Source organism: Lichenostomus cassidix, chromosome 2 (assembly GCF_008360975.1).
Source record: "Lichenostomus cassidix isolate B80296 chromosome 2, HeHo_3.0, whole genome shotgun sequence".
Taxonomy (NCBI): Eukaryota; Metazoa; Chordata; class Aves; order Passeriformes; family Meliphagidae; genus Lichenostomus; species Lichenostomus cassidix.
This window is the reverse complement of record NC_139482.1, coordinates 59,589,773-59,602,216: the sequence shown is the minus strand read 5'-3', so window position 1 is coordinate 59,602,216 and position 12,444 is coordinate 59,589,773. Positions and strand designations below refer to the sequence as shown.

The 12,444-nt window shown below is 37.4% G+C and overlaps 1 protein-coding gene across 2 annotated transcripts in view; it reads left to right on the top strand.

Annotated features, from left to right (window-relative positions):
* DCDC2 (doublecortin domain containing 2) overlaps window positions 1–12,444 on the top strand; it is a 57,612-nt gene that overhangs the window by 12,373 nt on the left and 32,795 nt on the right. The window contains exons 3-6 of one of the 2 annotated variants that reach the window (XM_085051696.1): window positions 741–755; window positions 6,439–6,515; window positions 6,635–6,766; window positions 11,729–11,872. In XM_085051696.1, the coding sequence (XP_084907822.1) occupies window positions 741–755; window positions 6,439–6,515; window positions 6,635–6,766; window positions 11,729–11,872 (368 nt within the window). The remainder of the gene's footprint in view (window positions 1–740; window positions 756–6,438; window positions 6,516–6,634; window positions 6,767–11,728; window positions 11,873–12,444) is intronic. The other variant, XM_085051697.1, reaches the window with a different exon arrangement.

Sequence of the window (12,444 nt, the reverse complement as noted above, 5' to 3'; positions counted from 1 at the left end):
ATAATGTGATGTTCATAGAAACAAAAACTATGCACAGGGATCATCACATGGATTCACACCAATCCAAAAAAATAAAGTTAATTTTGATACATCTCCATGTTAGGGATTATGTTTCTTACCTTTTACTGGTTAACATGTTCCTGAAGAAAATAGTGAAAACCATTATTTTTTATCTGTGTACTTCAAACTAATGTGTGCATTGCTGAGAGTCCTTACATGAATAGCCATTCTCAATGGTGATTTCCCTTTAATGCCATGTATGTGACATTCTCTTCCCAATGTAACACTTCTTGGAGTTAGAAAGTTTGCATAAGCAAGCCCATCCATAGTGTTCTAAAATGGTATGGCATGTTTTTAGTTATTTAATGAGTTTGACTCTGCATCTTTTGTCAATGTGTATAAAAATATGCATTGAAATAAAAAAAAAGTTGTATTTCTATCAAATAGATGTCTCCTATGCTGTAATAACTTTAGAAAACTTACCGTTCTAATTTGTTTCCATGTGGGCAGCTGACCACAAACATAACAGAATATTTTTAATGAAAATTGTGTTAAAGTTGTATATATATGTATGCATACATACACATTATATTCATGTATGCATGTGTGGATATGCACAGAATAATTCAAAATGGTTATCCTACAAAAACTGCTTTTTGTGTATGTATATATGACAGCATACCTGAGGTAATGGTTTGACTGCTGATCATTTAGCTTTGTTTTTGGTTTTTTTCTGACAGTCAACAGTGGAAAATGTAAGTACTTGAAGCAGATTGTGCAATATGTTTAATGTGTTTGTGAAGTGTTTTGTCTGTGTTAAATTTTGTAAATATTTACACAGGGGTACGTTTAGCATATAGTATAAGGGAAAATTATACACTATGTTAAAAAGCAGCTGTGAGGGCCTGGATTTTTTTGCCTTGCTTCAGCTGGATGCCAGTGTGCTGTCTTTGTATTTTCAAAGGGCTGTTAGGAGACACTCAGAGCTAATCACAAATTCAGCCCTAGTGTATTATGACCAAGGATTAAAACTGGACTCCAAGACACTCAGTACAATGTGTTTTGCGATTCAAGTATTTACGAGTCCTCAAACACCACAGAGTAATTGCCACTCCTGGAACATAACTTGTGTTGAGTTTAGGTGTTTTGTTTTGCCTAGACTTTGCAAGGTGCTTTGCAAAGTCATTTCAAAGATGGTAACTCCTCTCTGAAACAAGGAAAACCCATACTGCTGTTAGTGTAAGAGGCTTAGTGTGAAATAACATTATTTTTTTAAATAGAAAAAAAATTATGGTGGTTTTGAGTGTCTGTGATCCCATGGTGTATTTCCAATTGTGTTTAGCTCTTGTTGCTTTGCAATTCTCATTTGTTTGATTGCTTCGAGCTTGAAAGTTCCTCTGAGTTTCAATGGATACAATGCTTTCTCCTTCTTCCCCTGAACACTTTTTGTTGCTGCTGTATGTTGCCATGTAATACTTCAGATAAGTATCTCATCACAAATTACGAATTGTTGGCAACATTTGTCAGTAGGAAATGGAAGCTGCCCTTGAATGGGTCTTTCCAAACAAACCGAAAATGTAAAAAATGTAAAGATAAAATCATAATGGGGTCAGATCACTGATTAATGTAAATCTGCTTACAGTTGCTAACATAAATGGGAAAGTTGCTGATTTACATCGTCAGAGAATGCAGCTGGTGAAATGAAAAGAAAATAAAGGGGTTAGGGGGCTAGTGATGCTGGTCTCTTAATGTAAGCATAAACTTTCACCCAAGACCACTTTGTTGTTAATATGTAACTCTGCAGTGCCAGAGGGGTCAGGCTATTCCAGACACTGCAACACTGTGGTGCCTCCTGCAAACATAATAGGAGCAGAACTATGTATGCTTTAATTAAACCCTGGACCAGGTCTTCCGCTGGGTTGGTTTACTGGAACTCCATATACTTCAAAGGAACTAAATTGATTTACAGTGGCTAAGCACTTGGTCTTTTATTAATGTGTACTTCTGTATTTTGAAGTTAGGTGCCTTGCTTTTCATGACCATAAGTAGTTTAACATTGATCAGACAGAAGTTATTCTAAACTCTGCAAACAGAACAGTCAGATTAATTAGAAGAAAGGTGTGTAGTGTGGAAGTGGTGGGTTTTTTCTACCTTTTTTTTTCCTTTTTTTAATCACAGTGTAGTGTGATCTTTATAAAACACGGTTTCAGAGCAGGCTAGGGTTGCCTGTGCTGAATTTTTGCAATGTTGTACTCAGAGAGCTTGATATACCATTCTGCAGCCAGAACGTACACTGGGTATGTGTAGAATTATCTCTTGTGCATTGTGGAATTCTGCATTTTGCTGTGTTGTAGTTGCTTGAAAGTCTTCATGCTTGCCAGCTTCAAAATTAAAGGTGTTGTGCACACCTAATTTGCAGCACCTCTGGTGCAGGCACTTTCCTCTGTCTGTTTGGTTTTGTTGGTTTTTAGTTTTCTTATAAAATGCATATTTTCTCTTTTCTCTCTCTTATTTGCAGACCAGAGTGTCCCTGTGTCCTGCATGAACATAAAGAGTTTGTCTTTTTTTTGGCCCCTGAACCAAACCAAGTGTTAAAATATGCCTTCAAAAGGCAAGCTGTCCCAAAAAAGTTAGTTATCTCTTCCTTTCCAGACCAACATTATTCTAAGCCTCTGTCAAAGAGCAAGTGAACACCACAAAAAGATGTAGTACTCTTGTAATTTCTGTTCATGTCAGGTGTGACAAAAAACTTTTCAGAGTTTTGTGCCACCAAGGTTCAGCATCTGCTTAATCTAGTCTGGACTGCTCTATTCCAAGGTCCTAGGAACAGATCTTGTGAATGCACTCTGCTAAATACTTCACAGAATCATAGAATTGCTTGGGTCAAAAGGCACCTTATAGATCACCTAGTTCCAGCCCCACTGCCATGGGTAGGGACACCTTTCACTAGACCAGGTTGCTCAAAGCCCTGTCCAGCCTGGCCTGGAACACTTCCAGTGATGGTGCATCCACAGCTTCTACAGACAACCTTGTTCCAGTGCCTCACCACCCTTAATGGTCTAAGATTTCTTCCTGATGTCAAATCTAAAGATACCCCCTTCCAGTTTGAATCAATTCTCCCTTGTCCTGTTATTACATGCTCTTGTAAAAAGTCCTTCTCCATCTTCCTTGTGGGATCCCATCAGGTACTGGAAGGCCACAATTAGGTTACCCCAAAGCTTTCTCTTCTCCAGGCTGAACAATCCCAAATTCTCATAGTCATGTTAGTATTTCCATGCACTGATTCCATGCACTGTTAGTATTTCCATGCACCATTTTTGGTGTCACTTTATCAAATGTATTATTGCACTAACATATTAATTTTTTTAATACAGAAGGTACATTGATTTAATCAGGCTTAGAAAAACAATGCAAGTTTATATTTTGTTCTGGTTTAGGCCATGTTTAGGTAGAACAGACAAATATTTAGTTTTTGTCCAAGCTGGTCCCATGTTACAATCCCCTGCAGTTTGCTTCTTTAAAAACAGGCCTTACTTGTAAGGCCACAGAAGCCTGCCAGAAATATTATTTACCGTCAGAGAGCAACCCAAAAGAAACTTGCAAGTTGATGCCTTAGTATCTATGTAGGCAGAAATACAATCCTTTAAACAATAAATGAGCTCTTAACATCTGTCAGGTTGTTATTTTCTCCGGGGTCTGCTGACTGGGCTATGTGCAATTCCATGATGGCCTTCCGGGGTGCCTACACTAAAATTAATGTTTTCATCAGCTTGCAGGAACGTCTAAGTACTAGGGCACACCTGGGGCTATCCTCAAGAACTCCTTTATGCGTAGTGAATCCTTTCTAGCTTGTTCCAGTAAAGTGTGGAGCATTGGAATGTGACTGTTGCAGACTGCATCAGAGAACTTAGTTTGATGGATGGTTTGGAGAGACTGTGGGAGACCTTGAGCAGCTTAAGTGAGCGTCAGGAATGGATGTGGAATCACCTTTTAGAAAAAGTGATGTATAACTATATTATTTATGTATTTGATATTTTATTGGGGGTTATCTGGCAACCTACCAGCTGCAAAGAACGGTGTAAAGGCATCCAAGGTTCAGTAACTCTCATTTTGTGTGCAACATGTATTAGGTTGCTATGGATGCTATGGAAGTAAATCAGTATTGTTGTAGCCTTCAGTAGCATACCCTTTGGAAAATTTCCTTATTTTTTTCTGTATTCTGAAACTCTTTATTAGATTGCTTACAGAGAGAAAATAACCCTTAATGCCTGACAGCAGCAATAGAAATGTTTTCAGATGTTGCAGTTTAAGGTGTATTTTCTTTTTTTCCTCGGTAAATTTTAATTTCAAATTTTGGTAACATACATGACCAGTTATGCTCTAAAGAATATGTTTCCAATGTCTCTGCAAGAATGGATGAACTCCTAAATTATTTGGCAGTTCTGAAAAACTGTCTTTACCTCCCCTAACGGGCTGTGTGATAACAACCTCTTACTCTCTTTCCAAGCCTGTTGTAGCAGATGTGAATCTTCCACCTGATTCAGATCACACTGGAATTAACAGCAAGACTATGAACAACGATTACCTTAGGCATTAGTGCATAGCTAATGTACAGTCTAGTGCAAAATTTCTCTTTGTATGAGGCCAAGACAAACATGCATCTACAAAATAGATCTTAGGGAGTAAATGCACTGCCTAGTGAATTGCTTACGTAAAGGGAAGGTCCACAGACATTCCAGAAGTCTGCTTCCTCATCTGGTCTACAAGCAGTGCTGGCACAATGCAGCAGTAATATCTTCTTGCTGTCTCTCCTCTTGTAGATGTCTCTGGCCAAAACACACCTTTGCACTGAGCTTCAAATCACTGTGCTCTTCTGCTGCTGATTGGTTCTGTTTGGTCTTTTTATTCTGTGTAGCTGTGCAAAGGCTAATTCTGCCTTTCTCTATCCATGACCAGTGTGGGCTTTCATGTCCTCTGAGTCTCTCAGAAAACAGATGTTTGAGAGGCTCACAAGGGTCTTTGAAAAAGGCAAAAAGCTGAAGTGAGTGGAATTCAGAATAAATATGCTTCTTTTTTAGAAGACACTGGAAACAGATTTTGTTCAACATATTTACCTGTTGTTATATTTTACTTGAAGTGATTGTACACTAAAGAGTGCCAGTATTCCTTTTGTTTTGTTGGCTCCTTTTCTCCCAAGATTGCTAACTTACCTCCAGAATTTATGTGCTTGGTGCAGAATTTGCCTTGTGATGTTCTTTGAGTTCTGTGGGAAATCAGATTTGATTATTTTAATAATTATTTTTAGCCGGTTTGGAATCTGTAGTAGGTTGAACTCCTCTATTTTCAGTGTATACCAGAGAAAGATCTGGAAAGTACTCCAGTTGTTAGTAAATGAATTTGTGTGAAAATCCAAGCAAAGACTAAAAGCACTGGACTTCAGACCATTTCCCACAAATTAAATGAGACGTACTGGTTAAGTTAGCACAGAGTGTGATAAAACTGCAACACATCATGTCATTAGACTGCTTTACATGGTGACTGGAAAATTGCCAGTTTAAATAAACTTTGTACATCTATTTGAAAGCATGTCTCTGTGCATGCTGGCTATTTAATTCATTAAGCTTTTATGATTTTTTTTTTCAGAAATGTAGCCAACTTCTTAATGTATGTACTGTAGCTTTTTAATTTTTCTTTGGGTTTAACACCTTTTTTGATTTGCTAATGATGAAGAATTAAATAATCTTCCTAATGATTTTGGAGTTTGGGTTTGTCCTTTTTTTTTTTAACTTTCTGTTCAGTATAATGACATTACTGTTGATCTCAGGGCAGTGTCTGTTCAAAAGAGTACAGGGAATAATGCTGGGAATGATGTAGGCTATGTATTATTTTTAAGGCTAAAAATCTACAGTTCACATTACTTTTGAATTGTTGCCCTAAAATAAGAAGAGTATTCAGCAATCTTTAAAAATTACTGATGGATTTGGATGTAAAGACCTGAAAAGACCAAAAGTAGTTATTATAATAGCAGAGAGGTCTAGCAGTGGCATTTATTGTTAAAAAGAGAAGATAGTTTAATTGCCTGCACCATGGTTATAAGCAATAAAGAATAAGACAGCAAGAACAGCATTTGGGAATATCTCCTTGGGTCTGTAGAACAACCAAAGATGTCCATACAATTCTGTCCTCTCAGTGCAAGCCATATGCTGTGCCATGGTGCTCTGTGGTATGCTGTGCTGTGGTTGTTATTCATCACACACATAAACCTGCAGCAGTTGTTATGTGTGCTATGGAGAAGGTGAAGCGGGAATGGAAGAAAATGGATGCCTTAAAGACAGGAACTTCTTTCTGCAGACATGCTGTCCCACATGCTGATGGTGGTCAGGGCAAAGCTTTTCAAATGTGAAAACTGAGTAATTTCTAATTCTTTTGTTCTTGCAGGTCAAGCCAGTTACTCACAGTAGGATCACTGTGTCAGCACGGTTTCGAAAGCCGCTCCAGGAGCCCTACACTATTTTGTAAGTAGAATTTTCACTTAGTGAGCTGCCATTTCAGGTGTGGTGGTGGTGGGGTGTTCACTTCAGATGAGCTTGGTTTAAAATGTTCCTCCAAGTTATTTTACTTTGCTTTATTTCAGCTTGATTGCTAATGGAGACCTTATTAGCCCTGCAGTGCGCCTCCTCATTCCCAGGAAAACACTGAATCACTGGGATCATATTCTTGAAATGGTTACAGGAAAAGTTGCCCTCAGAAGTGGAGCTGTTCACAGGTATCAGAAAGCTGAATATTTGCAAAATATATTTGATAGGCCTTTACATGTTTCTAAAACTCCGTAAGTAGATATAATGGATCATTCCTATTTCCTGAGAAACTCCACTGTAAGAAAATTAAAATATGTCAAAAAGCCCTAAAGTGTAAATACATTGACTCCAGATAACCTTCAGGTTTCGCTTTAACTGATATTTAAAAAAAGAATAACCACAATTTGCTTCAACTCTTATTTTTTAAATAAATATTTATTAATTAATTATTTAGTTAGCAGGCCTGTAATAATATGATAATAATGCAATGTTTTAGTACTAATAAACAAGTTACATGTCATAGTAAAATAAATGAGCATGGTAAAGTTGGTTGAAGATTTTTGGAATGCGAGATACATGCAATCTGTGTTACTTTTTAATTTTGATAATTCTTTAAATTCATTGGGGCAAACAATTTAAAGGAAAACATTATAGATTTTTTGGGGGTTTGTATATCTGGGCTAAGGCTAAGATGTGCTTGATATTCAGCCCTCTCAGCCTTCTAATAAGAGCCAAGGCCAAAGTTGTAGTTGCGGTTCATCAGTTCCAGTTTCACAGCTGGTCTGATTTGTTGTGGTATCTAAGGAATAGGAGGTGACCTCTTGGGTAGGCAGGTTTCAGTCCCTTAAGGCTTTTACACTGTAAAATAAATTACCTAAAAGAGTATTTGCTAGTTGTTACAAGTTTTAGAGCAAAATGAGACATGTGAGAAACACTGCAGTGTAAGAGGGCTGTCAAGGTGTGCAAGCAAATTACTGACATTCCAGCATTGCCCCATGCAGAGCACGTTACAGAAATCTCTTCATCAGATGGGAGAGGGCCTTTTGTGGAAAATCATTCTTCACAGCCTATGCCATGTCTGAGGCTAAGCTTGCAAAACCTTTCTCAAATCAGTGAAGATAAGGTAATCTTTTAGCTCTTCTGATTGCTTTCCCAGAGCTGATAGTGGTGACAGAGGATTTAAGGTAATGCTATCTGTTGACTATTAGCTCTCATCAAGGTTTTCCTCTCAGCCCTGCATTTCTTTGCTCTGATTAACTGGGTACTTAGGACTTCTACTTTCAGTAAAGTAAACCTGTACATGTAGCAGATTTCTGTTTCTCAGCTGGTGTAACTGAGAAGTGAACAAAGCAACAAAAGACATTTACAGCATACTGATTCTTTCTGCTCTCAGGTTGTTTAGCAATTAAAAATCTTCCACATTTTATTCTCATTCTTTGGTGTCACTCTGGTGAAACTGAATGTTGTGCATGGAAGCATTCAATATATAACCAAGGTTTGTTTTGGGAAATTCCCTTCAGTGCTTGTCTTTAATCCTTCAAAAATAAGATAATGTACATGAATTTTTAAATTATTTAATGTTTTCCTCTCGCTGGTTTTCTATTAAGTCAGTTTTCATTTTCTTTTCCTTAAAATATTAGAAATACGTATTAAATTGGTTAGTAAAGTGATTGTTGTTCTCTAATAAGTTACACGTTACTTGCTGGGGTTTACTGAAACTGTGTTAGCATTGGGGGATATCTGGTAAGACTGCTGATGCTGTGAAGATATAATTTCTCATTAAAGAAGGATAAGTGGACTTACAAGAACCTGCATTATGTACATGGCATTTTTTTTCTTTTCCATGTTAGTAAAATACTTAAGAAGCTGCCAAGTCTTACAGTGTCACATGGGACTTTTTAAAAAAGGAATTATTGATCACCCTGATCAGAATAGGGATATAAGCAAGATATATGAGAGAGGAGATGATGAGAAAGCAGCTTGTCTGCTTGCCAAATTGTTGATGGAGATGGGGTACAGCAACCTCATGTGCAGGTACTGGCTGCATCAGCAGCTGGCTGTTTGGGGATGTTGTCCCAGAAGTTGTGTCTTTGCTGTCTCCCTTGTCAGCCCTTGCTTTGTTTTGGCTGCCACTTTTTAGCTTGGATTCAGAAGGTAAAATGGAAGTCCACTGATATCTCACAAAGCAGATCTAGGTCATCCTCAGAAAAGTGACCACAAGGACATTTTCCTAACGTAATACAAGTCAGAGAGAACTCACCTGGTCTGTGAATGGTTGTGGCCAAGTGGGTGGGTGGGTGAAAACAGTGGCTTCAAAATTCAGAAATTGTGAAAAAGTGGCCTCTGAAATTAGCATCACAAAACTTGTGTACGTTTGTTTAGTCAATAGTTAGTTATTTATTTGAAGATCCATTTTTTAAAAATGCATTTTTGATTTCACTTTCATCTTCAGAGACTGGTTATGTTTGGTTTTGCTATTGTGATTATAATTTTCAGGGTGAAAAATACAATTAGAGATTGCTAGCTAATCCGTAACATTTTCGTGAATTATATTAAACAAATAACTTCTGTGCTTTAAATATAACATTAAAATGCTAGCAAAATGAAAGATCAGGAACAAAAAAACCACAGTCATTTTGTATGTACCCCTCTATAGCTGCAGCCCCATACAAATATATAGATAATTCTTAAACTGTGGTATACTGATTTGCTGTTTTTTCCCCTGAGTTCCCAAACTGAAGTGCAATCTAGCAGAACACAGTGAGATTAATTCAGAAATAGGCTGCCTGCTGATTTTCCGATAGCTTGTTTTATTTTCATTGTTTGTGGGTAACTGATGTTGGCTCTGTGGTAGTGAAACATAAATTGCTCTTTGAATTGCTGACATGCCTGTGGAGTGTTTGCACTACGAAGTAAATATGAGTAATACAAATGGGGTGCTCTAGAGTTAGCATGCTTCTTCTCAAGTAAGCAGCAATGTGATCTAGATTTAAAAAATCTGAAATTTCACCTTTCAAAACTTTCAGTCTTTGCACTTAGAAATGTGTTCCCATATGGCAGGAGACCATAGAAAATTAGGGTGCTTTCATGAGGGTAATACAAGAAAGATGTGGACATTCTGGAACAAGTGCAGCAAGGGCCACAGAGAGGAAGGGCTTGAAGATACTTGTCATGTAAGGAGAGCTGGGACTCTGCAGCCTGAGGAAGAGAAGGCTCAGGGGGATCTTTTAAATGTGTGTACTTAGCTGGTGGGAATGAGTGAAAAAGACAGAGCCAGGCTCTTCTCAGTGGTGCCCAGTGACAGGATAAGAGATAATGGGTGTAAACTGAAATACAGGAAATTTCACTTGAACGGAAGAAAAAAATTTTACAGTAATGGTCATCAAATACTGGAATGTGTTGCCCAGAGAGGCTGTGGAGTCTCTATCCTTGCAGTTGTTTAAAACATACCTGGAGACAGTCCTGAACAACCTACTCTAATTGCTCTTGTTCTGCAAGACATGATTGGACTAGGTGGTCTCCAGAGATCTTGTTCAACCTCAGATATTCTGTGATTCCTGGTTCATTAAAGTGAACCAGTAACATAACGACGAGAGGGAACTCACGGCAGTCTCAATATGAGATATAAAGTAAGCTCCATTTTATTTCACCAAACGAGAAACTTATATACTGTTACAGATCTTAGCAATTATAGCTACACACACACCTGCAGTCTGTTCTCACACATTCAGGGATCCTCCTGTTAACTCCCTTATTCTTTTCTCATAACACTTCTGACTCCCTAATCTTTCTCCTGACATTCTTCCCACAGCTCAGAAACACAGTTGTGGTTCTCAGGCGTCAGCTCTTCAAAACAACTTGTCAGGATTTTCACTGAGGCCTGGCTATGCTGAGGCTCCGTTCAGGCCTGTTTAGTTAGCATAAGTTTTGCTGGAAAACTGCGTTTTCCAACAAACCAGCATGATTTTCTTCTGTGTTTATTCACGGTTGTGCCATCATATGTATCAATTTAAAAAGCTCCTTCTCTATTAAACTGAAAAATTTTGCATGTTATAAGTCAAGGGTGTACTCCAGGTAGCCTCTTGATATTCTTCCCAAAATGTTCATTATATAGTTGTGTATGTATTTTTACATCTCCTTGCATTGTGTTGAAATTTATGACTATAAATTTATACATATAATATCTCCTGTAGAAGGCTGCTTGAAAAGCCATTAGGATAGCCATCAACATTACTGCATTGAAGATTTAAATGACAGTTGTTATTGTTGGCTTTTAAATATAAATATTGTTGAGTTTTGGACTGTGCTTCATAGGAAAGAGCTAATTTATTATTGGATGTTCCCTCTTTACTCACTGTTTTGACTGTGCTAAAATAAAATCACAAGCTTGACAATGAAGTAAGTTCCCCCCACCAGCCTCCGATGCATTTCTTTCTTCTCAAACAGAAGTCATTATCATAAAAATCCCCCTGGTGTGGTAGACATATTAATTATTGGTAGGTGCCTGAGATATATGGCTTCTTGTTTTAATGTAGTACTGTATTTCCTGTTACTCCCACCAGGTTCCAACCTTCTGATCTACATAATATAACAATATAAATGCAATATTATTGGCATGGTTTGTGTTAGGTGGACAGGTCCTGGGCTTTCAGTTGTGAATACACTGTTCTTCCCAGGTTACTGCATAGTTCCCTGAACACAGATGGAAGGTGGAACTTGGTAGGAGAGGGGATCAGGAACTCATGGAATAGATCCCTTCCAAGGTGTTAAGGAAAAGGTATTGAAAACCTTATAAGTATAAAGTAATTTATTTCTTTCTAGAAATTATGACAGTGTTTAATCTATTATAGCACTTCATACTTCATCAGTTTTATATGAACTGTGATTTAACTAATTTTTTTGCTGTTTTTCCTTGGTGTTTTGTTTGGTTTTTTATTTGGTTTTGGTTTTTTTGAGTGGGTGGGTGTTTTGTTTTTTTTTTTTTAAATATAGTTACTGATCATTGTATGGTGCCCACTGTACTTATTGGATTTCATAGCTGGAAGCTCATCACAGATTTAGTGAGTTTAGATTAACATAGCTTTCAATGCTCTTAATACAGCTAACTGAATGTTAAGTTTTATTAAATTAAACATTTTCATATTTTTCAGACTTTACACTGTAGATGGAAAACTTGTTCAGGATGGGTCAGACTTAGAGAATGGGCAAATTTATGTTGCAGTAGGTAGAGAAAAGTTTAAGAAGTTGCCATATGGTGATCTGCTGTCCAAATGTGCAACAAGAAGGCCACAGGGGTAAGTTCTAAAGGTGTGTGATACACTTCTCCTGTGTTTGTGTGTGTCAAGTTGTTTACAAAGTGCCACCAGTAGAGCACAAAATCATTATTCTAAGAATGATGCACGGGTTAGTATGGATGCAAAACTTTATTGGCAACTTCTGAGGAAGTTGAGAAAAGAAAAATAAAAGTTAAAATGGAAATTCAAGAGACCAGTTCATCTCATAAGCATTCCCTTGATCATGTAACACAAAATTAGTGTCAGAGAAAAATTAATTCAAGTCAAAATAATCCATTTTTTTTCCCTTGGGATACAAATATGCACAGCTGAATGAGATGAACAGCTACAGCAGTTTAGGTCTACTCTTGCTTAGTAATGTTTTGTGGAATATGTACTCCTTTTAAGATTGCTTTATGTTTGGGTCAATTTTTTGTAGGCTAGAACGGTCATATAATAGAGTCCTGAACTGGGTGTCTATAAGGAGAAACTTGTGCTTTTTGTACCTTTGGAAAACATGAAAATTTGGAACCATTTCATTGAAATGAATGGAAAGAAATGGAAATTGTAAGGAGCATTCACATAGTAATTCA